General features: G+C 43.2%; 1 protein-coding gene across 1 annotated transcript; it reads left to right on the top strand.

Annotated features, from left to right (window-relative positions):
- Positions 1-10,648: 10,648 nt before the first annotated feature.
- Positions 10,649-24,837, top strand: LOC141105401 (neuropeptide Y receptor type 4-2-like). Its single transcript, XM_073595267.1, has 2 exons — positions 10,649-10,728; positions 22,534-24,837. Exon 2 carries the CDS (start codon positions 22,535-22,537, stop codon positions 23,609-23,611), a length of 1,077 nt encoding a protein of 358 aa, XP_073451368.1. The 5' UTR covers positions 10,649-10,728; position 22,534; the 3' UTR covers positions 23,612-24,837.
- Positions 24,838-26,361: the final 1,524 nt, after the last annotated feature.

Below are 26,361 nucleotides of genomic sequence, written 5' to 3'. Positions count from 1 at the left end.
TGGTGTTGGAAATAGTACGCAGAAACGGGGCACAATTTTAATTTTATTTGTTATATAGGGTCATTATATGGAGTGGGGATGTATTGGGAGTAGATAAATGGAATTAGATTTGAGAGGGGGAGTGATCACAATAAATTTTTTGTTGTTTTTTTTGAATAAAAGGTGGGAAGGGGGGAGGTGGGGGGAGGGGTGGTTCGGGGAGGTAGGAGGGGGGGTTGTGGAATGGAAGGGCAGGAGAGTATGGGCTGGCCATTAAAAAAGCCCCCAGGGGTAACCTAGAGTGGTATGGGAAGGTAGGGGGGAAGGGTGGGTGGGAAAATGGGGGGGGGGGGGGGCTAGGGGGGGAAGGGGCGGGGGGTCAAGGTATGGGTATAGCAGAATACAGTATAGGCTATCAGGCCACACACTAAATGTTAAGATAATATATGACACATTGAATTATAGAAAAACACAAAGGACACAGATAAATACGGGGATAATATTTGTAGCGAGATAATTGACATGTTGGTTAAGCACAGGGATAAGTATGATATGGAAAAAAAAAAAGAGGTGTTTTTTCTTTTGGGTGAAAATAGAACTATTAATTTTTGTATATGGGATAATATTCCGACACCTGGGTAAAAGTTTCTCCTTAAGGTATATGGGGTGTACCCTGGGTTACTATTTGCTCCCCGTCTTCCTGGTTGTGATAATTTTACCCTAAATTAATTAATGGGATTAAAAATAGGTTCATGGAACGTTAGGGGGATGGGTACTCCCTCAAAAAGAGCACTGGTATATGATATATTAGATATTTTTAAAGTGGATATTGCTTGCCTGCAGGAGACGCACCTGACAAGGGACACTAAAATGCAAATAAGAAATAAAAAATACAGGTGTCAATTTCATGCGGTACACACCTCATACTCAAGGGGGGTGCCGGTGTTAATCGGGAAAGAGGTTGAGTTTACCTGCAGGCAATGCAATATAGATGCTGGGGGTAGGTATGTTTTTCTGCACTGCATAATAGGGAATAAAGAATGCATATTAGCGAATATTTATAACCCTCCACCCTTTAAACTAGATGTTTTATATTGCTTACTGGAGTTCATAGCGGACAAACCGAATATCCCTGTCTTTGCGGTTGGGGATTTTAATGTTGCAATAAATAAAGAAATAGATAGATTCCCCCCAGGAAAAGAGGGGCAGGGTTTATATGGAACCAGAATGGGCCAGTTTCTTAAAGTGGCAGGGTTGATTGACCTCTGGAGAATGAGTAATCCGGGAGTACAGCAGTTCTCGTGCTATTCAGGCTCTCGCACCTCACTCTCAAGAATAGAACTCGTATTAGGCAACGACCTGGCTGCACATATAGTTAGAGACATAACTTACCAACCTAGGGGGGTATCAGACCACTCATTGGTGACAGCCAGGATAGAGATTGGGACAATTAAACAATGGGGCACATGGAAGCTGAACCCAATATGGATCGAGTTATTTGAGGACCCTAATGAGATTATAACCAGACTGAGGGAGTTTATAAGTTTAAATGAGGACTCCACAGGGAGAGGGGTAATGTGGGATGCCCTGAAGGCTTATCTGAGGGGGCTATTGATCCAGCAGGTTTCAAGAATAAAAAAAGCTTCATTGGCAGGAGAAGAGAAGGCCAGGGAAGAGGTACGAGCAGCAGAGAGGGAGCTTGTGAGAGAACCATCCCCGGAAAATCACCAGAAGTGGGAGAACAAACAGTTAACATATAAAGAAGTAATATCTAGGAAATCAGAAAACAAGAGGTTATTCCAAAAACAAGTAATATTTGGGGAAGGGGAGAAAGTGGGGAAGATTTTGGCCATATTGTTAAGGCAGATTCTCCCCCTCCGATGATTCCCGCCATTAGAACTAGAGATGGCGAGATTACATCTCAACCAGAAAATATTAACGCAACGTTTAAAAAATATTACGAGGAATTATATAAATCCCGGGGATCTGTGGAAGGGGTGGAATTGGATGGATTTTTTAAGAAAATAGAGTTGCCCTCCCTGTCAGGTCTGGATATCGAGATACTGGAGGCCCCGATCACATTAGAAGATATCAAAATTGCAGTAAAGGAACTGGCCAATCAGAAATCCCCGGGCCCTGATGGTCTCCCTGCAGAGATCTACAAGAACTATGGGGAGATATTGCTACCGGAGCTTCTTAAGGTGTTTGAAGGGGCATATCAGGAGGGGAAGCTACCTGACTCAATGACCGAGGCCACAATAATAATGCTATCTAAGGAAGGAAAGGACCCCTTGGAAACGGCATCTTATAGGCCTATCTCTTTATTGTGCTCAGACGCCAAGATCTTAGCAAAGATCCTCGCCACTAGGTTGCAAAAAATAATTCATAGGTTGATCCACCTGGATCAAACAGGGTTTATTCCCCAGAGGTCAACCAGTGAGAATATTAGGAGGTTCTTCTTGAACTCGCAAATTCCAACAGAAAACTCTGGCTCCAGAGCTGTCGTGATGTTAGATGTAGTAAAGGCATTTGATAGCTTAGAATGGAGATTTATCTGGCAGATATTGAAGGTATTTGGCTTCGGCCCCTCATTTAGTAAATGGGTAAAAATTCTATACAATAACCCTTAGGCAAGGATCAGAGTTAATAATGTGCTCTCTAGTGAATTTTGTCTGCAGAGAGGCACAAGACAGGGGTGTCCGCTGTCACCCCTGATCTTTGCCTTGGCAATGGAACCAGTGGCCGCCGCTATAAGGCAAAATAGGATTATGGAGGGGTTCCGGAGAAGAACCAGGGAGGAGAGGATCGCGTTATACGCGGACGATGTACTCATCTTCCTGGGAGATACGGAGGGATCACTTAGACAGGTGATGGAGATCTTTACAGATTTTGGGGGAATCTCGGGTCTCTCCATAAATTGGGAGAAGTCGGTTTTGCTGCCGATTGATCCACTTAAGCAAGGTACCTTCTTGGAGGAAAATCCACTAAAGATAGTGGAGAAAACAAAATATCTTGGTATCCATATAACAAAAGAACCGGATAACTTTATAAACAATAACTTAGCCCCACTGTTGATGAAATTTAAAAAGAAGACTGACATATGGAGGGGACTTCCACTATCGGTAGCTGGAAGGTGTAGCCTGATCAAAATGCTATGGCTACCCCAGTTATTGTATATCCTACATAATTCTCCAGTATGGATTTACGGAAAATGGTTCAAAAAGATAGATATGCTGTTTAGAGGACTGGTATGGAAGGGGGGGCACTCCAGGATAAGTCTGCAAACACTACAGTTAGCAACGTGTGAGGGGGGCATGGCGGTCCCACACCCACGTAGCTATTTCCTGGCAGCCCAGCTGCAACATTTGAGAGCAGGTGGTGGTCCCATGGGGAATAACAACACGGAAATAATGATTACAGGAGCGCCCCATGGGTTGGTTTTGGAGGTACTGGAGGCAAACTCTTTTGCTTACAGGACTCCCACAATTAAATTAATGTTAAAAGTATGGAACGCCATTAAGGGCCTGAAAGGTATGGAGGGGGAAGCAAAGTGTAGCCCCCTTTGGGATAATAAGAACTATCAAGAACTGTCACAGATAGGTAAAATTAAGACCTGGGAGTTAAAAGGGATAGTTAAATTAGAACATCTATACAATGGCAATATGATAAAAACCTTTGCATCTCTGAAAGAGGAATTTGGGATTCAGAGTCAGTCGTATTTCAACTACATACAGATCAGGCACGCACTGCAGGCTCAATTTGGAGAACAAGGCCCGAAATGGAGCCAATCTCCTATTCCCCAAAAAATAGAAAGTACTGAGGGTTCGAGGGGGTTAATAACAGAACTCTATCAGCATATCTGTAAAAACAGCAGGAAGGGATCAGATAACCTTAAGTGTAGAAGGGGGTGGGAAAGGGACCTGGGGGCTATATTGGACACGCAATGGAGGGAGATATTGGAGGGGAGTCACCAGGTCTCGATCTCACCAGCACAGAAATTTTCACATCTATTGCTCCTACACAGGGCATACTATAACCCTAAAAATCTTTTTGAGTATGGGAGAAGGGTGGATGCTAACTGCCCTAGATGTCAAAACATAGGAGACCTATTGCATATGTTATGGAAATGCCCCAAGCTATTTCGGTACTGGGCGGATGTAGTTGAGGCTATAAATAACATCTTTAATCTGAACCTTAAGGTAGATCCAAAGCTGTGTATTTTGGGGGTGGGGTGGAACCTAGGTAGTGGGAGGGATAAAATAAAAGCGGTGCAGAGATGCCTATATCAGGCAAGAAAGCTAATAGCCAAGAGATGGCAGGCAGAGAAACCCCCTTCTGTAGTGGAGTGGCTTAGAACGGTGTCAGAAACAGTGGGGAAAGAAAAGACCGTATATGTAAGGGGAGGGAATATAAAGGAATTTAATAAAATCTGGAATCCCTGGCTTAAGAAGCCGGACTATCCTAGGCAAGTATAGTGTAAAAGGAGGATGGGGAAAGGTGTAGGTTCCAAGATAAGAGCATAAGTGTGTGTTATGAACTATGATGTAGAGAGGGTTTGATATTAGGGTTAGGGGTAGGGTAATATGGGGTAAAAAATGGGAGAAAAGAGGAAGAGCACTCCTTGTAGGTTAGTTATATACATTTAATATTGGTGGTTTTATTATTATGATGACACATATATATTGTACATTGTGATGTATTTTGTATGAATTTGAATAAAAATCATTAAATTTAAAAAAAAAAGGATGCATGCACTGTCCTGTCACCATTTGAGGAGGCCACAAAGGATGGTGAGCAGCGACAATGCATGCATCAGTGACACTGTCCTTCTAGTCTTCCTGTTGGAGCACACGCTTTGTGGAATCATGGACAGGGTACTTGAGGCAGAACAGCGGGAGGAAGAGGAGGACTTCCTTACCTCTCAAGGCCCCCTTTATCCAGATAGTATTCCTGTGGGCCTGCCAAACACACAGGAAGAAGAGGAGGAGGAGGATTGTGTCAGCATGGATGTAGAGGATAACACTCAGCAGCAGTCTTCAAGGGATGGTTTTTAGTCCCCAGAAACCCAAGGAGTTGTTCGTAGCTGGGAGGAGGTAGTTACGGATCATGTGATCCTTAGTGACCCAGAGGACTCAAAATCGAATGCCTCTGCAAACACTGTATGGCCTCCCTGATTCTGAAAAGCCTGCAAAAGGACCCTAGGATTTGTGTTATCAAGTAGAGGGATCATTACTGGCTGGCAACTCTTCTTGATCCATGTTACAAGGGAAAGGTTGCAGAATTCATCCTGCCTTCACAGAGGGAGCAGAGGATGAAACATCTTCAGGAGGCCTTGAAGAAAGGTGTGTGCAACGCATTTTCAGGCCCTGGGAGGTTACAATTTCCTGGTGCTGGACAACGTGTTGCTGAGGCTTCGTTCAGTCAGAGGAAGAGCGGTGAGGAAGGTGGCTGGCTGACCGATGCCTTTAAATAATTTTTCAGTCCTCAGCGCCAAGGTCTGATCAGTTCAAGCAACCATCGCCAGCGTCTGCATTACATGGTGCAGGAATATCTAGGTGCAAGAGCAGACTTGGAGACCTTTCCAAAAGAGCACCCACTGGGTTACTGGGTCTTGGGGATGGACCATTGGTAAATTTGCAATTGAGTTACTGGCCTGTCCTGCATCAAGTGTGCTTTCTGAACGCACATTCAGTGCTGCTGGATCAAAGAGTGTGCCTGTCCACAGACTCCATTGATAGGCTCACATTCATAAAAATTAATCAGTCTTAGATCAGCAGCTATCAAGCACCTGATGCTGATGTAACTGATTGAATTTTCTGTGGATGTGGGATCTCTTGAAAGACTGCCTATGCTGACTATCCTATTCCTCCTCAATCTTGATGATGCTAGCTTCCAGCAAGATTTTTGGTTTAGGGCACCACGACCCAAGGCCCAATTTTTCTGCCCCTGTTTAACAGGGGCATGTAATTACAATTTTTGATATAATATTTCACAGCAGGGCCCGTTCCTGCACCCAACAAGAGTAACTGTGAGTGCTTACAGTGATGTGGCACCACCAGCATGACCCAAGGCCCAATTTTTCTGCCCCTGTTTAACAGGGGCATGTAATTAAAATTTTTTTATATAATATTAGTATTAAAGTATGTGAGTACCTGATTTCTGAAGGTAGAGGGATGAGGTGAGAAATGTTTTTTGTCAAATTTAGGCAAATGAGACACCTATCTAGATTTCGTCCTGGTCATTAATTTTTTTTGTTTAACAGGGACCGAAAGTGACTGAGATTCCAAAATATTAAGTTGTCAGTGTTTGCAGGTGTGGTCTGTACTCCCCACTGTAGGTGGTGCTTGACAGAAGTGGCAATGCAAAAAGGGAAGGAAGCAGTGTGGAACCTGGCTCCTCTATGATTTTGTGTGGTCACCAGGGCAACAGCTGTCTGATTGAATGCAGGTGCTCCTCGGGACCTCCATGACTATCTTGGGTAAGGGCAGAGCTTATTTTAGCCCCTGGCCCCCTGATTTGGCATGCACTCTGCGAGTGGTTAGTGTAGAGACAGGTTTCCCATCAATCAGAGACAGCACTTAACAAAAGGTAGAGGTTCCAGAGGGGTAGGGAAAGCCCAGGAACTATGCCATTTCCACCTTGGAAGCACCTTGGAAGAGTTGGGTTGGCCCTGCCAGGCCGCATTCCTCCTCCTCATTGCAGAAGCTGTTGGCATCGTTTCAAGCTACAGAACTGCTGCTATTGACTCTGTAAGTGGCTCCAGATGGAGGTGCTCACCCGCTGGGCCTAGTTGTAACCTGTTGAAAGGTTCTACAATATGCAGTCAATTTAATTTTGTCTCTGTGTGTTCTCTGCCACTGGCACACCACGCTGTGCCCTGCTCTCACTCAGAATAGCAATAGAGAGGAAATCTAGGGAATAAAAGCACTTGTTTCATGATAACCGTCTAGGGAAGATTTTCGCCTATGTGCAGAAATATTTGCGGTGCCCCCACATGGCCGTGGTTATCGTACTAACTCCTCCCCTTTACAAATGTTTCTATGGCAATGACTCAAACATAGAGATGGTCCCCTAAAGGAGTCTTCATTACCCTGGGATCCTCCCAAGATCTCTTAACAATAAACAAAATACAGGAAGAGAAGCAGAGTACTCTAATGGGACCTGGAGGGGGGTCTCTCTAATGGACACAGAGAGGGCTTCTATTAGAGAGTCTGTTAGAAAGACCCCCCAGACATACTGCAGACATGCTACAGGAGATGGTTAGAGACTGCAGACATGATACAGGAGATGGTCAGAGACTGCAAACATGATACAGGAGATGGTTAGAGACTGCAGACATGATACAGGAGATGGTCAGAGACTGTGGACATGATACAAGAGATGGTCAGAAACTGCGGACATGATACAAGAGATCAATGCAGCCTCACCAGTGCCCACCAAATGCAGCCTTAACAATGTCCACCAAATACAGTCTTATCATTGCCCACCAAATACAGCCTTATCATTGCCCACCAACTGCAGCCTACCAATGCCCACCAACTGCAGCTTTCCAGTGCCCACCAATTGCAGACTTATTAGTGCCCACCAAATGCTGCCTACCAGTTCCCACTGTCTAAAACCAAGCTGGTACCTCCTTCAAAGTGCACCTGTAATGTGATGGGGCGCAATGTGAAGGCCGTAACATACCACTGAAAATGGAGCTGTGCTGAACTTCCACTAAACAGCAGTGTGTAATAAGGAGGTGGGGTTATGCATTCCTCACTTCCCCTCACTGCCACAGGCAGCTGAGGCCAACTAAAACTTCCAATGGCTGGGTTCCTCCCATAAGCAAACTCCCAGATCACACCCCACACATACACCCACTTTGATCACACTTTCCCAGATTTCCCCACCCTAATTATACTCCCATACCCCCCCACCCTGATCACACGTCCACGAATATCCCTACCCCGATTACAACCCCAGATACACCCCACTCTGATCTCACACACCCAGATACCCCTGCACTGATAACACCCCCAGATACCCCCACTCTGATCACACCTCCCCAGATATCACTACCCTGATTACGCTCCTAGATACCCCTCTACACACTTCAGAGCACTCCATCTATAGAGAGGGGGACTGAGAGAGAGAGAGGGGGCTGAGAGATAGAGGGGGGGGGATGAGAGAGAGAGAGAAAAAGAGGGGGGCTGAGAAAAAGAGAGAGGGCTGAGAGAGAGAGAAAAGGAAAGAGAGCTGAGAGAGATGTGTGAGAGACAGAGGGGGCTGAGAGAGAGATGGGGAGAGGGGGGCTGAGAGAAAGAGAGGGAGAGAGAGAGAGATGTGTGTGTGTGTTTGTGTGAGAGAGAGATGGACAGAGGGTGGTCTGAGAGAGAAGGGGGCTGAGAGAGAAAGAGGGGGGTGAGAGAGAGAGAGAGAGAGAGAGAGAGTGAGCTGAGACAGAGAAAGTGAGAGAAAGTGAGCTGAGAGAGAGAGGAGCGAGAGAAATGGACAAAGGACAAGCTGAGAGAGAGGGGGGGCTGACAGAGGGGGGGGGCTGGGCTGACAGACAGGGGGGAGATGAGAGAGAGACCCCTAGCCCTGTCCCAATCCACAGTCCCACCTCTGCCCCTCTATCCTAGTCTGTATCTGCAGGTAGGTCTGTGTCAGTGTATGATGCCCAGTACCTTCTTGATCCAGCAGGTGCTCTGCTGCTTCTTCCAGCAGCACCCTGACAGCTTGTACCTCCCGCTCATCCTTGTCCTCCAGGCTTTACTGACTGCTGATGCTGGAACAGAGAGGAGGTTGGAGGAGACAGAGTCCAGACTTTGGGACTCCGGGGATGCTTCTGAGCGCAATTTCGGGTGTCAAGGAGGTTGTGAAGCTCTTCTCTCTTCTCTCTCCTGAGCTCCCAGCTGCCCTCGGTGTTCACCTTCCACGCGATTGCAGCCTCCTTCTGCGGGGCCGCCCACTCACCATGTGGTGATGCCCGAAGGCAGGAAGATTATGGCAGATGGAAGGCTGGAAGACCATGGCACATGGAAGGCAGGAAGGAGGGATCACTGGCACATGGAAGGCAGGAAGGAAGGACCACTATGGCACATGGAAGGCAGGAATGATCACTATAGTACATGGAAGGAATGACCACTATGGCACATGGAAGGCTGGAAGACTATGGCACGTGGAAGGCTGGAAGAGTATGGCACATGGAAGGCTGGAAGACTATGGCACATGGAAGGCTGGAAGACTATGGCACATGGAAGGCTGGAAGACTATGGCACGTGGAAGGCTGGAAGACTATGGCACGTGGAAGGCTGGCAGTGTATGGCACGTGGAAGGCTGGAAGTGTATGGCACATGGAAGGCTGGAAGAGTATGGCACGTGGAAGGCTGGAAGAATATGGCACGTGGAATGCTGGAAAATAAAGGCACGTGGAAAACTGTAAGTGTATGGCACGTGGAAGGCTGGAAAAGTATGGCATGTGGAAGGCTGGAAGAGTATGACATGTGGAAGGCTGGAAGAGAATGGCATGTGGAAGGCTGGAAGACTATGGCACGTGGAAGGCTGGAAGAATATGGCACGTGGAAGGCTAGAAAACTAAGGCATGTGGAAGGCTGGAAGTGTATGGCACGTGAAAGGCTGGAAGAGTATGGCATGTGGAAGGCTGGAAGTGTATGGCACGTGGAAGGCTGGAAGAGTATGGCATGTGGAAGGCTGGAAGACTATGGCACATGGTAAGCTGGAAGTGTATGGCACGTGGAAGGCTGGAAGTGTATGGCACATTTAGGGGAGAGAGAGGGGAGAGATCATTCACCTGGGATGAATTGTCTTCAGAGACACAGGCAGCGACATCAGGCAGGATCACTGGCTGCTTTAAAATTTCCCGCCCACACCCCATTTCAGGCACATATTGGCTGCACAAAGGGGTTGTGGGCGGGCACAGGGGAGACATGGGGAGGAGGTGAGGCAGACCTAGCCTGCCTCCTCATACGGGCTATAGAGCGGGAGATGTGCACACTACGCTGGGCAAATGAGTGGGTGGTGGAGGCGCCCTCAACTGACATGTGCTCACTTTTCACTTAGGGGTGTACTCACTTCAGTTGCCAGCAGTTTAGACATTAATGGCTGTGTGTTGAGTTATTTTAAGGGGACAGCAAATTTACACTGTTATACAAGCTGTACACTCACTACTTTACATTGTAGTAAAGTGTCATTGCTTCAGTGTTGTCACATGAAAAGATATAATAAAATATTTACAAAAATTTGAGGGGTGTACTCACTTTTGTAAGATACTGTGTGTGTGTGTGTATATATATACTGTATATTTTTTATGCCTTAGTTACACTTTAACTTTGGAAGACATGTACTTTGTTTTGTCAGTTCTATACATTGTCCTACATAGATCAATACTGTTCATTCACCTGCTGAGTTCAGAAATACAGGTAGGGAAAGGCTAGCCACCCACGCTAAGGTCATCTAGCAACATTGCAACGGAGGAGGATCAACCTGTGCTTTAAATGTCTCAACACAGATCTACATATACTGTACATACATAGAGAAGGTTACAATAATATAGGCAAGTGTTCTCTCCACCAACAGAGAGAGCTCTGGTAATATGAATAGAAGATAAGTAATGGGGATGTCAATTTGACTATCTCTACGCCCACATGTACTGTACAAACAAATACACACAATCAGAGAGCTTGCAATCTCAGAGTCAGAACATTCCCTGGTCTGCTGTCCGCTGAATCTTTCAACAGCTACAAGGTAACAATTTTTTTTTCCATGTAAACAATATTATTAGACAGAAAAGACATCACAACCTCATTCAATAATATGATATTGAACAGATTTCTAAACATTCTGTTATATGTAGAATTTGTAACCTTGAAAGTGTTCATTTTAAAACATGGTGTGAAATGTTGCAATTTTTCTCCCCATGTTATTACAAAATGATGTTTTCAAATGAAAAAAAAATATCCTATTGTAACATATTGCTGGTTTCAAGCCACAGAGAAAGACAGATAAATAGAACAAGCCATAATATACTGAGTGTGTCCATAAGGTGCCTTCTGTTTTTTGTTACATGTTTACAGAATTTTATAGGTCGTACATAGGCAGTATAATACGCGTGTGTTTTTATGTACAGATGCTCCTCGTTTAACGACTTACCTGTTTAACAACCGCTTGGACTTACGACCAGCTCTCCCCACCCCAATGACGCTCTGTACATCATTGTATTGTACAGTACAGTACAGAATTTCCGTTTGTGTTCTGCACTTATTCAAATTAAAACAACTTTATTGAGCTGGAATTTTGTGTTTAGACCTTTTTTTCACAATACAATACAGTAGTTAAGAATGCTTAAAATATTGATTACTTGAGGCTCCTCGTTTAACAACTAATTTGTCTAACGACCTGGTTGTTGGAACAGAACCTGCTTGTTAAGTGAGGAGAGCCTGTATATATATCTAAAGCTACCCACGAACATAAAACAATAGCTGGAAGATCCAGATGCTGCTGAGCTATTCTGGAGAACAATCAGGTTTAAAAATCAGGCAGAAAATCTGCGTCTCAGAGCATTCTTTGGCCTGCTTTACAAAAAGTGTACAATAAATTAATAATAATTGTGCAAATTCAATTATTTTGCCCTATACTTTTATTCTCACGTGTTCCCTATAGGATCAACGTTTACTTGTAACCTGAACTCAATTACTAATTACTCTAAAACAAATGGATTTTTTGGGGGAAAATTATATCAGTATACTGTTAGGAAGCAGCAAGGTCCTCTGGCACAAAAGGAAACCCTCCTTCCCCCCGACTCTTAACACTCTTCTTTCACATTCAGGCCAGGCCAATGTAGTGTAGGAAATACTGTAACAGCCACTGTCCACCAACCTTGGTTTAGCCACCTTTTGGTGTCACATCATTATTAGGCCAATGTGATTTAGTCATAAAGAACTTGGTAAAATAAAGCAAAGTTTCATTAACATTATGATCACATATTTTTTTTCCATCTGAGAACCATGATGTTTTATAACTCATCAAAATTACAACTTAAATTTCAGAAATTTTTCCCGTTTGCAAAGGCACTAAAAATATGTTTCTACCATAAAGAATGGTAAGTTATATACAAAAGTATAAAAATATTTTTTCAAAACATTTTGTGCATTTTTAGCACAAGAAAACTAGATGAAGTAAAACAAGTTTACATATGAATTAGCAAAGGAAAACATAGCTAAAGAAAGAAGGGAAAGGGATTTAAAAAAAATAACGGGGTTGACCAAGGGTTAGTGAAGGGTTAAAGAAGGACAACTTTCTTTTGCTTTAAATTGTACGTTTGCTGGAACTGACATTATGTGCAGATTTAAGGCCAATGCTCTAATTTGCATATACGTGCTTACCAAAAAAACACCCATACATACAAACACAATTACAAATAGCAATTGCACATGAGATTACAGTTGCCCAATCCAACCATATTTGCTTAGATTGAACTGAGTTCTCTCAGATGCTCACAGCTGGTCACTATTGAGCAAAACAAATGACAGGATATGTAAAAAAGCCAGCTCTGATTTCTATTCTTGCTCTCAGATAAACTGGTGCCTCTCTGCTCTCTACTGTCAAATCAATGGGTAGCTTTATATATTGACTTGATAGAATACATTACTGTTTGCAGAAACCACACTGTTTCCGCATGCAGCTTGTCTGTCTTGTAAAATTAAACAAGATGTATAGTATTGAATGTTATGTGAATGAGCCCTTAGACCAGAGCTCTTCTTTATCCATTTAGAGTTCTTCATTATATTGCATATCAGTAGGTCTAACCAGGTAAAAAGCTATGCTCCAACGATACAGTGCGAACCTTTCCTATCTTGCTTGTTGCTCTTGCTACTTCATGCAGTCAGCATGAAGTAGTAGTATTTGTGAGGATATCTGTATTTTAATATTAGCTAGAAGGAAAGCTAACATACATTACTATAAAATTGTGGCATGTATCCCTGAACAAAAGCAATGGGTTCTAAATGCATATCAAGAATACTCGCTATAACTATGCTTCAATTCTGATCACTGCAGAATGACACCCCACTGCCCTCCCCTCTCCATCTGCTGTATGTATGGCAGGGGAAGTTCCCGATTTCTGGTCAACTGACCCCTTTATATGATGACCACAGTACAACAGGGGGAGGAAAGAACAGCTTTCCTTTAAAATGGGCAATACTGACCTTCCTGGATGGCTGCTGCATTATGCATGTGAGGGTATTAGTGCCTGCTTTTGCAAGTCTCATTTGGTGCCAGTGTAGCCATGGCTGGCAAACTCTTAAGCCACAGGAGCCACACAGCCCGAGCATTCTTTGGGATGCACAGAAACCTGTGATTCCTTCCCACTGGTGATAGGACACTGTGTTAAAGTGGTTGTAAACCTAGTTACACCACTTTACCTACAGGTAAGCCTATAATAAGGCTTACCTGTAGGTACTGGAAATATCTCCTAAACCTGCATGGTTTAGGAGATATTTACCATATACGCTTGCGCCGACGTCATCGGCACAAGTGCACTGAAGAAAAGGCAAGATCATGCTGTTTCTAGAGGGCCTGTGCAGTAACCAGCAGCTCCCGCCCGCATCTGCGGGAGTGACGTCACGTGACTTCGGCCAGTCAAAGAACCCTGCCCCCAGAAGGAAGAAGAGTGAAGATGAATGCGGGGACAGCGGGGACATTGCAGGCTTCGTTTTCAGGTAAGTGCAGTATAATGGGCCAGTATGCGATGCATACTAGCCCATAATACTTTTACTTTGCAGGGGAAAAACGAGGAAGTAAAACCCATTAGGGTTTATTTCCTCTTTAAGGAGCAAAGATTGTCATCTTTGCCATGCCACCCTTCTCCTGGCTGATTGGCTGCTTTGCAGTGACACAAGCACTGTGGTCCTTAGCAACAACACATTAGCTTCTTCTGGATCAGTCCCTTTGTTGTGTTGCAAGCCCTGTTCTTTTCATACACTGTGCATGCATTCCTTTCAGACCAGGCAAAGGACCCCTTCAACACAGTTCCTATACAGACCTTTGCTAATATCGCATATAATGTGCATATATTATGCTGAAGGCAAGTCCATAAAGCAATACCCTTTTTTGAAGCCAATTAGAGCCTCAGGCTCTATTCATGTGTTTAAAAAAAAAAAACAACATTAAAATCCATGTATCCAGCACCCTGCATGTATATTAGGGGCCGGGCTCATGGATTGGGGGGCAGCATCCCTGCCCCCCTTATGGACGGGCCGCCACTGGCCTACACACTGACACGTCAGGCAGGGGTGAAACAGAATTTAAACTATAGAAAAGGCAAAAATTATTTCGTTTATGATTAGAGAATTGGCTTATCTATTTTAAAATATTGTTCTAATAAAAGGCAAAGCAAAATAGTGCAAGAAACATATTTACAGAAAAGATATAACAAAAAAAGACAATTTACTGCAGTGTAAGTCAGATTCTGCAGCAGTTCAGCAGTAACTGCCTGAGATTCGAACCATGTGTGGGCAGGCTGAATGTACCAAGTTGATTGATCAATCAACTTGGGTACAAACAGCCTGCCAGATTCACTGGTAATTATTGCTGCGGCAGCTGCAGCCATTGGCAATAATCAATGCCTTCTCCCAGCGGGGCGGCTTCTTCCGCCTGCCCATGCACCCATGCTGGAAGCAGACAATTGCTCGGCAGGAGGGATTCCCGTCAGCACTGTCTGTGTTGATGGGGGAATTGTGCCAATTTCTTTCCAGCAACCCGTGGTTGCAGGAAAGAAATTTGCACTGTTTATGGCCGGCATTAATTGCATTCCCTTATATTCTTCTTTCAAAGATATTTACTGATGTGGTTGTTGCATTGCTATCAGTAGGATTGCTCTCCTCCCATCTGACTAGTTTGTTCTGGCAGGGCCATTCACTCTGGTACCTTGTTTTAGTATTTGATATGCAGCAGGAGGACCTAAACATCCAGCAGCTCTTTAGGCTCAATTCACACTAATGTGCTTTTTGATGCTTTTTGCATTTTGCAGAAATACAGGGAATTTTTTTAACATGGGTTCCTATGGAACACATTCACGTCAATGCATTTTTGTGCCTTTGTGTTTTTGGGAAGTGTCGGGGACTTTTTTCCTGCAAAATGCAGCATTTTGCATGTAATAGGCTTCAAATACCCGCATCCAAAACGCAAGTACTGCTGCGTCCTTAACAACCGATGAGCCATCAGCTGTCAGCGGGCTTCCCCGCTAAATGTAAAAAAAAATGTGTGGGGTCCCCCCAAAATGGGGCGTGATCATCCGATGACATCACCCAGAGAGACCCCCCTTGTGACATCACAAGGGGCGGGCTCTCCGGTAAGGTCATCAGATGGCCACACCCCATGGCTATATAAGAGTTGTCAGACAGCAGAGGACGTCACAATGGAGGAAGACAGCCTCAGAACAAGAGTGGCCTTTTTTGTTTTTAGAGGGTAACCAGCAGCGAGGAAGAAGACAGCGGTGGTGAGGAAGAAGACATAAGCGCTGGAAAAGACAGCTCTGGGAGCAGATGGCGGTGGGAGACGACTGCTAGGGGAGAAGACAGCAGCGGGAGAAGACGGCACCAGGAGAGACGGCACCGGGAGAAGACAGCTCGGGAAGAAGACAGCTCGGAGCTATTTTATTAATAAAGGACTTGTCAAAAACTGGCTCTTGTTGTTGTTGTTTTTTTTTTTTTTTTTTACATTTCACTGCTCTTTTGGATAATAGGTAGGGGTACGATGTACCCCTACCCATTCACATGGGGGGGAGGGCAGTAAAGGGGGACCCAGACAACCACCAACCAGGGTTGATGGGAAGAGGCCCTTGTCCCCATCAACATGGGGGCAAGGTGCCTTGAGGTGGGGGCGCAGGGCACCCACCCCCCATATTGAGGGCATGTGGCCTGGTATGGTTCAGGAGGGGGGGCTCGCTTGTCCCCTCCCTTTCCTGACCTACTGGGCTGAAGGTTTGGATAAGGGTCTGGTATGGATTTTAAGGGGGGCCCCAAGCCATTTTTTTTTTAATTTTGGCGTGGGGGGTGTCCCCTCCAAATCCCATACCAGACCGAAGGGGACCCCACGTTGTTTTTTTCGTGAATTACTTTTTAGCCGGCAATTTTGTTACATTCAGCTGTCAGCGGGGAAGCCCGCTGACAGCTGATGACTCATCAGTTGTTAAAGACGCATCGGCCGGCCGACCCGCTCTTTAGCAACCAGCTAATATACAATGAATGTAAAATTCAGGGTTCTTACAAGAGAACCTATCCTTCCCCTTTGCCTGCTGTGGCTTAAAGCGAAGTTCCACACAAAAATGGAACTTCCGCTTTTCCGGTCCCTCCCCCCTCCGGTGTCACATTTGGCACCTTTCAGGGGGGAGGGAGGAGCAAATACCTGTCTAATACAGGTATTTTGCTCCCACTTCCGGGCATAGATACCCGAGCCACCCGCGGGTATCTACGCCCACTTCCTGTCCCCCCACTGCATTCTGGGAGACACACGGGTCCCAGAAAACAGCAGGGACCAGTGGGATAGCGCAGCACAAGTCATGCATGCGCAGTAGGGAACCAGGAAGTGAAGCCACAAGGCTTCACTTCCTGGTTCCCTTACTGAGGATGGCGGAGGCAGCACCTGACAGCCGAGGGATAGATCGGCTTCGGGTGCTGACATCGCAGGGGCCCTGTACAGGTAAGTGTCCATATTTTAAAAGTCAGCAGCTGCAGTATTTGTAGCTGCTGACTTTTAAAAAAAAAATTGGCAGACCTCCGCTTTAAGCACAATAATGCAATTCCACTTGTTACATGTGGAGAAAGTATGTTAATTGCCATTTAAATATATTTTTTGTTTTACGTAGACTATGCTGTTGTGTAAAAATAGGAGCATTTTTTTTTGGTTGATTTTTTTTTTTGGTTCGGACTTATCTTGAGTATGCCAACCAGTTATAGTCAACAATCTTGGGATAGTATATCCTTGAACTTAAGAAAGGCAGAGAGAAAGGCAACAGAGATAATAAGGGGGCTGGAGGACCTCAGTTATGAGGAACTACAAAAATGTATTCTCCCTGAAGAAGAGGCACTTGAGAGCAGATATGATCACAATATATCAATGTTTAAATGGGAGAAAAACTATTTACCCTAATGTTTCTAAAGAAGACACATGGTCACACAATGAGACTGGATGAGAAGTGGTTCAATCTTAAATTGTGTACGGGATTCTTTATTGTTAGTGCAGTAAGGATGTAGAACTACTTTCCACAGTTGGCAACATCAGTGTGGAGTTTGGAAAAATTAAAAAAAAACTTGTAGATGTGTTTCTTTGCAAACACAATCTGCAAAGGATATGGAAAATGGTAGTGACATAAACACACATGTTCAGGTTCAACTGGAAGGACCAGTGTCTTCATTCAACCTTACCAACTGTGTAACCATACTATATGTAAATTCTGGAATATTTACTCACATTTATTATGCTCTTGCCAGCAATTCCTGGCTGCTGTAATATTAGAAAACAAACCACTTGTGGAGAAAGGCAGATTACGGAGTGAGTCAGCATTGTTTTTTCATAGGTAACTGCTGCAATTTTAATCTTTTAGCGTGTACTGGACATCGGCTACGCTTGGGAACATGTTTGGGATGACGATAAGGAATAATGTAATTAGAGTGAACAGATTACAATGTCAACAATCAATTAGGGCTATCACTGGCATACTGATAGTAGAGATAATGTGGCCTTATTGGAGAAAGTCTTTTATTGTACAGGCAAATGTGCAGTATATTAGACACTGAGTCAGAACAAATGCCAAATGTTATTTTTCTAAAGCTGTTAATACACAAGAGCATGTGATTAAAGATGAGTGTTTTCTTTAACTTATAGTCCACTGGCAATATACCCAATCTGCTTTCCCAGGTTGGTAATTTGGATTGTTTCTCAGTACACTTCTTCATAAAATATAGTTTGTAACTTCCAAAATCACTGCCTTCACTTTATGACCACCATTCAGAAATGGAATACCCTAATGGTAAGTCCTTGTTTGAGTAAATGACAGCCTAAATGTGATGGACCACCTGGCACCTCGCCTTAGTGCCCCCCCCCCCCCCCCCCCAAGATACAGCTTCCCCCACCCTGGAACCAGGAACCAGGTATTATAGCTGAGAATTGCACCTAAGAACTAGATGACATTAGCTTAGGTGCAAGCTGGAACTCACTTTATTGTAAATTCACACAGAACTTATACCACACAAAATCAGATAAGAGCTTGATCACATTATCCTAAACAATGCAAACTTTTTAAGTTCCCAGAGGACATGCGCCCGCATGTCCTCTGGGAACTGGCACTGCAATCGCCGGTGCCGGCTGCCCATCACAACAATTACACTCTTCAGATCGACGGAGCCTAGGCTCCTCCTCCACACTGACAGTACATCCACATCAGGAGGAGGAGCCTAGGAGGTGGAGGAACACCCATGTGGACAGAGCTCGCTAAACTGAGGTCTGTAAATGTAGGGAGGGGACATATACGGGGGGATTACATTAGGGGGATTGCACAGGGGGGTTACATTAGGGGGATTGCACAAGAGGGGATACATTCGGGGGATTGCACAGGGGGGTTTACATTAGGGGGATTGCACAGGGGGTATTACATTAGGGGGATTGCACAGGGGGGTCAAATTAGGGGGATTGCACGGGGGCGTTACATTAGGGAGATTGCACAGGGGCGTTACATTAGGGGGATTGCACAGGAGGATTACATCTCTTGTGCTATGTCTGCAGTCTCTGACCATCTCCTGTATCATGTCCTCAGTCTCTGACCATCTCCTGTAGGCTGCATGTGAGTGACATTATACACACACACACACACACACACAGAAAATGCTCGCACATATACTAACGTGTCGGGGGGGGTCGCTTTGTGTCATCTCCCTGAAATGAGTTTGCCACCTCCCTGAAATTAGTTTTTGCAGGTTGGGATGCCTGCTAATGTTGCTGCTATCTCTCTGATTGATTTGTTTAAGGGGGGGGGCTATTCTTAAGAGCTGTAATTTCTAAACCCTTACTCCAATTTGGATGTACATACCCTCACATTAAATCTGAGTGTGCACTTTCAGCCCATATCCATTATATAACTATAGCTTGAATATGTTTTGGGAAATACCTAAAAAAAAACCCCGAAGATTATGCCTGTGTCCAAATATATATGGCTCTAACTGTATATATTGTTAATAGAAAAACCTTGAAACAGAAACTGAAGCTCTGGTAGGAGGTCAGGCTATTTAAGAATCAACACCAGGTTGCTAGATGGACTTGCAAAAGGAGGACCCGTCCCTCCAAAATGCATTGTGATAGCAACGGCGTGCCATGTTGATTGACGGTGTGAGCCCTGTATTGTTGCTTGACGTATCCTCGCTATACAACCCCCCTCCATGCGGTACCTTACATGGTGTCAGCAGCTGGGAGGTGAGGTGTACTCCTCCGCTTTGTGGAGAGCCTGTGTAGTGTCAGCAGGGGCTGGTATAGATCTTTTTTTTTTAGTCGATACCTGAGCTCACACCCAAAGCCGTTATCTGGCTAATCAAGAGAGGAAGAATGACCTTGGATAGGACTGTGTTGGTGACCTGCCCTGATACTGTTGCAAAGTACCTGTTTCTTTGCCTAGTATAGGAAAGTATACGTTTGTTTTAACCCAATGCTTCCCTAAGGGCCTGTTTACATTTGTAATGTGCATTCATGCACGTGCACTAATTATGTCATACGTTAGTGTACATTGCATTAAGACAGCCCATTAAAAAATGGGCTGCCAATGCACCAAGTCTTGAAAATTGGATCTGCCTCAAAATTTTTGCTGCAATGCACTGTAATGCATGTTTCTGCAATGCATAGATTTAAATTGGCCCTCAAGGTTTTAGTAACTCAACCCCCTAATATTAGCTAAAACTGTGTATGCCACATTGACCAATGGCATACTTGCATATTTGACATGCAGGGCAGATCATTTTTTTATATCTTCATGCATCAAAATTATTTTCAGTAATGATCATGAAATTAAACATCATGCATGCTCGGGGTGTGACTTTAGGCAGAAAGCATACTTAGCTGATATGCAGGAGTTCAGGGACTCCATCTCCTGCATTGTTTGCAATATTTTAAAATAGTTAGGGATGCTTTAAAGGAAACAGGAAGAAAAATGCAGTGCATGTAGCTTGCGACCTGCTGAACACTTGGCTGGAATTGGCCCATAAAGTGGGTATTGCTTCACAGTGTATGGCTTGTAGTGTGGAAATAAAATAAAATCCAACGTTAGTGCCAGTGGCAATAATAGTAACCCCCAGCACTGGTGTACGTGGTGGCAATAACAACCCCCCAGCACCAAAATAATAATCCCTAACATTAGTGTTAGTTGAAACAAAAATAAACCCTTCTTTCTTGGTGATCAGTAGAAACAAAATACCCTCCCCTTCATTGGTGGCCAGGTTGGGATTTTACTTCAACTCTTAGGCAGAGATCACCCTGCCTAACAGTTCCCCCTGTTCTTTAAATGAAAGGTACTGGAACTCAGAGACTGTTCCAGCCACTATCACTCTGCTGTCACTCTGCATGTTGCCAGGGGCCACAGCAACCTCCAAGTGGAAGTACACAATGTGGACGACCCCACAGATACTGCTTTACCTATTTAATAAATAGGGATAGTGAACCTGTTCACATAGCAGAATGTCAAGTCCAGGAGAATGTCAAGAGAATGTCAAGTCCAGGCTGAATTCTGATTCACTCATTATTGCTTGTGATCTTTAAATCAGGCTAGAGCAGACTCTGATTATAATGAGGTTTGATAACCCCAAATTGATAGAGAGTGGAGATAATAGAGAAGTCATGGTAAGCACTGTGCCACTCTCATTTTTCCACAAATTACAAGTCAGCGACAATTAGATTTAGGTCTTGGGTGTGAGGACAGGCAAAGCTATAAGGCACATCTCATCCTACCCTCCTACTAATACTACCAGCATAAGTCAGATCAGGTTGATGCAAGCAGGTTGGAGTCAAAAACGGTATTGAGCAGGGTCTGCAAATCATCAAAAGACTTCTAATAAGCTTTGTCATGAAATGGCCTGTCATGCATGTCATGAAATTTATAGCAGAGCCCACAACAGACTATAAGATATTCTGTTCAAAATCTGGCACCATAAACCTCCATTGAGTCAGAGCCTACTAATAGCTCTTGTAAATACTTGTTAATAATCCAGAAATGGTTTGAAGCAATACAATGGTATGGCATTTTCTTTAACTGACGAAACCAAAATATATTCATATTTTATAAATCCTGATAGAAAGCTACATTCATAGCAAGTGTCTACCCAAATGTGTAAGAAAATAATCAGTTTGATACCAACCATACCTATGTTATAATGTAAAGAAGGCGGATTGGTCACATCCCTGAAGCAATGTGTGCATCTGGTTTATATCATGTTGGATTTCTATCAAACCACAATTCCATTTTGTACAAAATACTGTACTGTATGTTCTTATAAAAACATAGTCATCTGGAAATATTGATGTATTTAGAAAATCTGGCCTAGAGAGATGGTCCGCTAGAATATCATAAAACACCCCTCAGGTTAATTTATTGGGTGGGATTTGGCTCAGTGGCACTCTAGAGAGTCCACAAAATATCTGCTGCCATTGGCAGCTAGGAGCTCTCATCCCCATCAAAACCGTGCATGAATGCTGAGAGTCATTCATGAGAGCCAGTTACTGGTCAGTGTATCAACACTCTGAAGTGGATTGAATTTGCATAGGAAGTAAAATCCAGGCAAACCTTGCTAACTACCTTTAATTTTTAATCTAATTTATTTTACTGTTGTCTATTTTTTTTTTTTTCTGTAAATATTTTCCTGTACTCTCAATTAATTTATTTTACATTATACAGAATGCTGAACAAGGAATCAGACACTTTTTTTGGCTTATGTTGGTGAGAATGACTTTCCCCGTATGGTTTTGTTGAGTAGGTGGATAAACAAACTATTGCAGGAAAATGATTACTTAAGATGGCCCTAGGAACAACATTTGGCTGGTTCAGCAGAGACCAGTCACATCTTGATCCATCTATGGCTGTTATCATTTGAGAGGATTCAGTCTAATAATTGACTCCTCTGGAACAGAAATTCGATTTGCTGCAGCGCTGATCAGTATATTTTGACAGCAGAGGAGTCCTCACTGTCAGAATACAATAGCACAGCAGGCAGGATTCCTACAGTCACCTCACTTGTGTGGATGGGGGAATTCCTTTTCTTTTACTCTTAATAAGCCAACTGGCTGATAAAAAAAAAATAATCCATTTATGGGAAGCTTTTTTTTTTTTTTGACAAATAGAACATTTATGGCCAGCTTTAGTGTCCTTCAGAAATAAAAAAAACAGCATATGGTTCATCACACCATTTCAAAACCTAAAACAGAAATATGAGTTTACGGCAGAATTGGGTGCTAATCGGAGAGAATTTTCACCACATATTTGAATATAATGTATGTTTTCTCTTTTATTTTTTTACACAGGATGAACCACACACTCCACACAGCCCTCCAGAAACTTATAATGAACAAATGTCGACATGTACCTGATATTACACCCTTTCTGGGAACATCTTACAGCTTGATGATAGTCCTGGGCTTGCTGGGGAATAGCTCCTTGATATATGTGCTCTTTCGAAGAAAAGAGAAGGGCAATGTGACTAACATTCTTATTGCCAATCTAGCCTTCTCTGACATCCTAGTAGGAATCTTCTGCTTACCCTTCACAGTTGTCTACACCATCATGGATTACTGGATGTTTGGTCGGTGCTTATGCAAGATCACCAATTTTGTCATGTGTGCATCTGTTACAGTATCAGTCATGATCCTAGCCCTCATTGCTTTGGAAAGACATCAACTTATCCTACACCCAACTGGGTGGAAACCTAGTGTCCTCCAAGCTTACATAGCTATATTACTTGTTTGGGTTATGGCTTCTCTTCTGGCTGTGCCATTGATCAATGCTGTAGATTTGACAGATGGCATTCACAAAAATATTTCAAATGTTTTCGACTCACTTGCAGACAAGTCTGTTTGCTTGGAGAAATGGACCTCTGTTCAGGAGAGGAGAGCATACACTGTGACAATTTTGCTCTTGCAATACGTCGTGCCACTTTGCTTTATACTATGTTGCTACTTCCGGATTTCTGTGTATTTACACCATAGGGAAGGTCTGTTAGGAAGGAGCTATAGCCACATGAGAAGAATCAACATTATGTTAGGCTCCATGCTTGGAGCATTTGCCATTTGCTATTTGCCACTTCAAATTTTTAATATCATTGTGGAATGGGACCATCAACTGATTTCCGTGTGCTACCACAATCTTATCTTCTCCTTGTGTCATTTGTTATCCATGATTACGACTTGCATCAATCCTGTCATCTATGGTCTCCTTAATAGTAATGTGAAGCAAGAAGTAAAGTTATTGGTTGAGAGATGTGCAGGGCGGACGCAGAGGAGGCCTAAAACCCAGGAAGAACCAGAAAAGCATCCTCTCGCCATCAAGTCTGGTTCAGCTTTGCCTGGTTCACCAAGTTCAGATCATGGACAAGATATGTGTTGAAAGGCAGCATGTGAGCCGTTAAATTCACTGCAAGAAAAGTACACAGATACAAAAGGCACATAGCATCATGAGATATACATTACATGTACCTATACATTAGGTATGAACTTGGTGGACCTGTAACAATTGAAATGCTATTACTCACATGTATGACAATACCAAAGGCATGTTGTGACGTTTAATATCAATGGCTTGTTTATGTACATAAATCCTGGGAATCATTATAAATTTATGACGCAGAACTCAATGTGGTGACCAACTTATCGGATTTTTAGCACACCAAGACTGATGGAAGTAACTAATGTTTAATAGTAACTGAATCAGTAAACAGGCTACTTATGATTCTCCTTGCTGATCTGCAGAAATTCACACAGTTTTCAAATCCAGACAGTCATGATTTATGAACTATATAATTTGCCAAGGACCAGACAAATATGCATACATATATTCAGGAGAGTTAAAGTCACTTCACTGATTCCTCTGCATTTTCAGTTTGCTCGTGATATTTCTACTGGTAATTCCCCATCAGCTTTTGAAAACTATGGGGGTAATAAGGAGCAGGTCCACTTTCCAGCAGCTCCTAGCAAAATCGGTACTTTTGCATTATCATACTAAGCATAGATCTGGTATTAACGCATTATAACACAGAGCATCAATATAAAATATGTTGGTGCGCTTATCAAACTATCCCCATCTGTTGGAGTGGTGCTTATATATAAAATCCTAAACCATAAAAATATCCTGATATCATAATCAGTAAAGTGAATAAGTGCAAATAAATAATCAATCAATAAAGTGAATGAATGCAAAAAAAAGCATCAAAAAACATATACCCTGATATCACAATCAGTAAAGTGAATAGGTGCAAATAAATATAGCAATCAATAAAGTGAATAAATGCAAATAGATGCATCAAAAAACATATAAGGGAACACACATCCCTAGATATATGTAGATGAAAAAAAAAAAAAAAAAACAGCAATAAATAGTGTCTGTTTGTGTTAATCCAGCTGAGGTCTGAATGTCCGATCAATTGCCTTTGACGAACTTGCTTGTATTTCAATTCTCACAGATCACAGTTGCATGATGAATTACATTTGCAAGATGATGATTCACATAAAGATAAAAGAAAAACCATCATTGCGCAGTGTTTTTAAATGCTACAAGACTGGGCAAACAATGTAATCCACTCACACATTTGCAGTAGCTGAATCGCTTTTGTTATAATGGTCAGACAGCTTCACCGCTTTGCCGAACACTATGCGAAGACGTCACCGACTCCTTCTCCCCACGCGTATCATCACATGTCACGTGACTTTTTCAAGGGTAGCTACCCTTGAGAAAGTCACGTGACGTGATGATACACGTGGGGAGAAAGAGTCGGTGACGTCTTTGCATAGTGTTCGGCAAACACAGCGATAGCTGTATGAGCGGTGAAGCTGTCTGACCATTTTAGCAAAAGCGATTCAGCTACTGCAAATGTGTGAGTGGATTACATTGTTTGCCCAGTCTTGTAGCATTTAAAACACTGCGCAATGATGGTTTTTCTTTTACCTTTATGTGAATCATCGTCTTGCAAATGTAATTCATCATGCAACTGTGATCTGTGAGAATTGAAATACAAGCAAGTTCATCAAAGGCAATTGATTGGACATTCAGACCTCAGCTGGATTAACACAAACAGACACTATTTATTGCTGTTTTTTTTTTTTTCATCTACATATATCTAGGGATGTGTGTTCCCTTATATGTTTTTTGATGCATCTATTTGCATTTATTCACTTTATTGATTGCTATATTTATTCTCACCTATTCACTTTACTGATTATGATATCAGGGTACCGTATATACTCGAGTATAATTCGATCCGAGTATAAGTCGAGGCCCTAATTTACCACAAAAAAATGGGAAAAACTTATTGACCCGAGTATAAGACGAGGGTGAGAAATGCACAGCTACTGTAAGTGGAAAAGAGGGTCAACAATGCCCGTTTGCAGCCTCACTGTGCCCATTTGCAGCCTCACTGTGCCCATTTGCAGCCATAGGTCCCCCGAACTTCAAACTCGGTAGTTAAGGGTTCCTAGATGCCCCCTAGCTGCAGCCAAAATTTGGGGTCTCTGAACCCAAAGAGTCCCGAAATGACATTGCTGCAGATGGACACAGTTTCTCAGGGCCTCTTAGTGCTAAGAACTCCAAATTTGGTGTGCAAACCCAGTGGAACTAGCACCATAAAATATCCAATGCTGGGGTTTCTAGCACCAAGTGGCCCCGAGATACAGGGCCCCAAAAATTGGTTCAGAAAATGTCAAGCACTTTTCTGCAGCAGAGAATGACATTTTCCGAACCTAATTTGGGGCCCCGTATCTCGGGGCCACTTGGAGCTAGGAACTCCAGCTTTGGATATGTTATGGTTCCACTGGGTTTGTATACCAAATTTTGGGTTCCTAGCACCAAGTGGCCCTGAGATATGGGGCCCCAAAATTGGTTCGGAAAATGAAATTTTTTGCTGCAGAAAAGTGCTTGACACAAGTATAAGTCGAGGGGGGCACTTTCAGCACAAAATAATGTGCTGAAAAACTCGACTTATACTCGAGTATATACGGGTATATGTTTTTTGATGCATTTTTTTGCATTTATTCACTTTATTGATTGATTATTTATTTGCACTTATTCACTTTACTGATTATGATATCAGGGTATTTTTATGGTTTAGGATTTTATATATAAGCACCATTTCAACAGATGGGGAT

This window comes from Aquarana catesbeiana, linkage group LG08, assembly GCF_042186555.1.
Source record: "Aquarana catesbeiana isolate 2022-GZ linkage group LG08, ASM4218655v1, whole genome shotgun sequence".
Classification (NCBI taxonomy): domain Eukaryota; kingdom Metazoa; phylum Chordata; class Amphibia; order Anura; family Ranidae; genus Aquarana; species Aquarana catesbeiana.
This window is presented reverse-complemented; position numbering and strand designations above follow the sequence as displayed.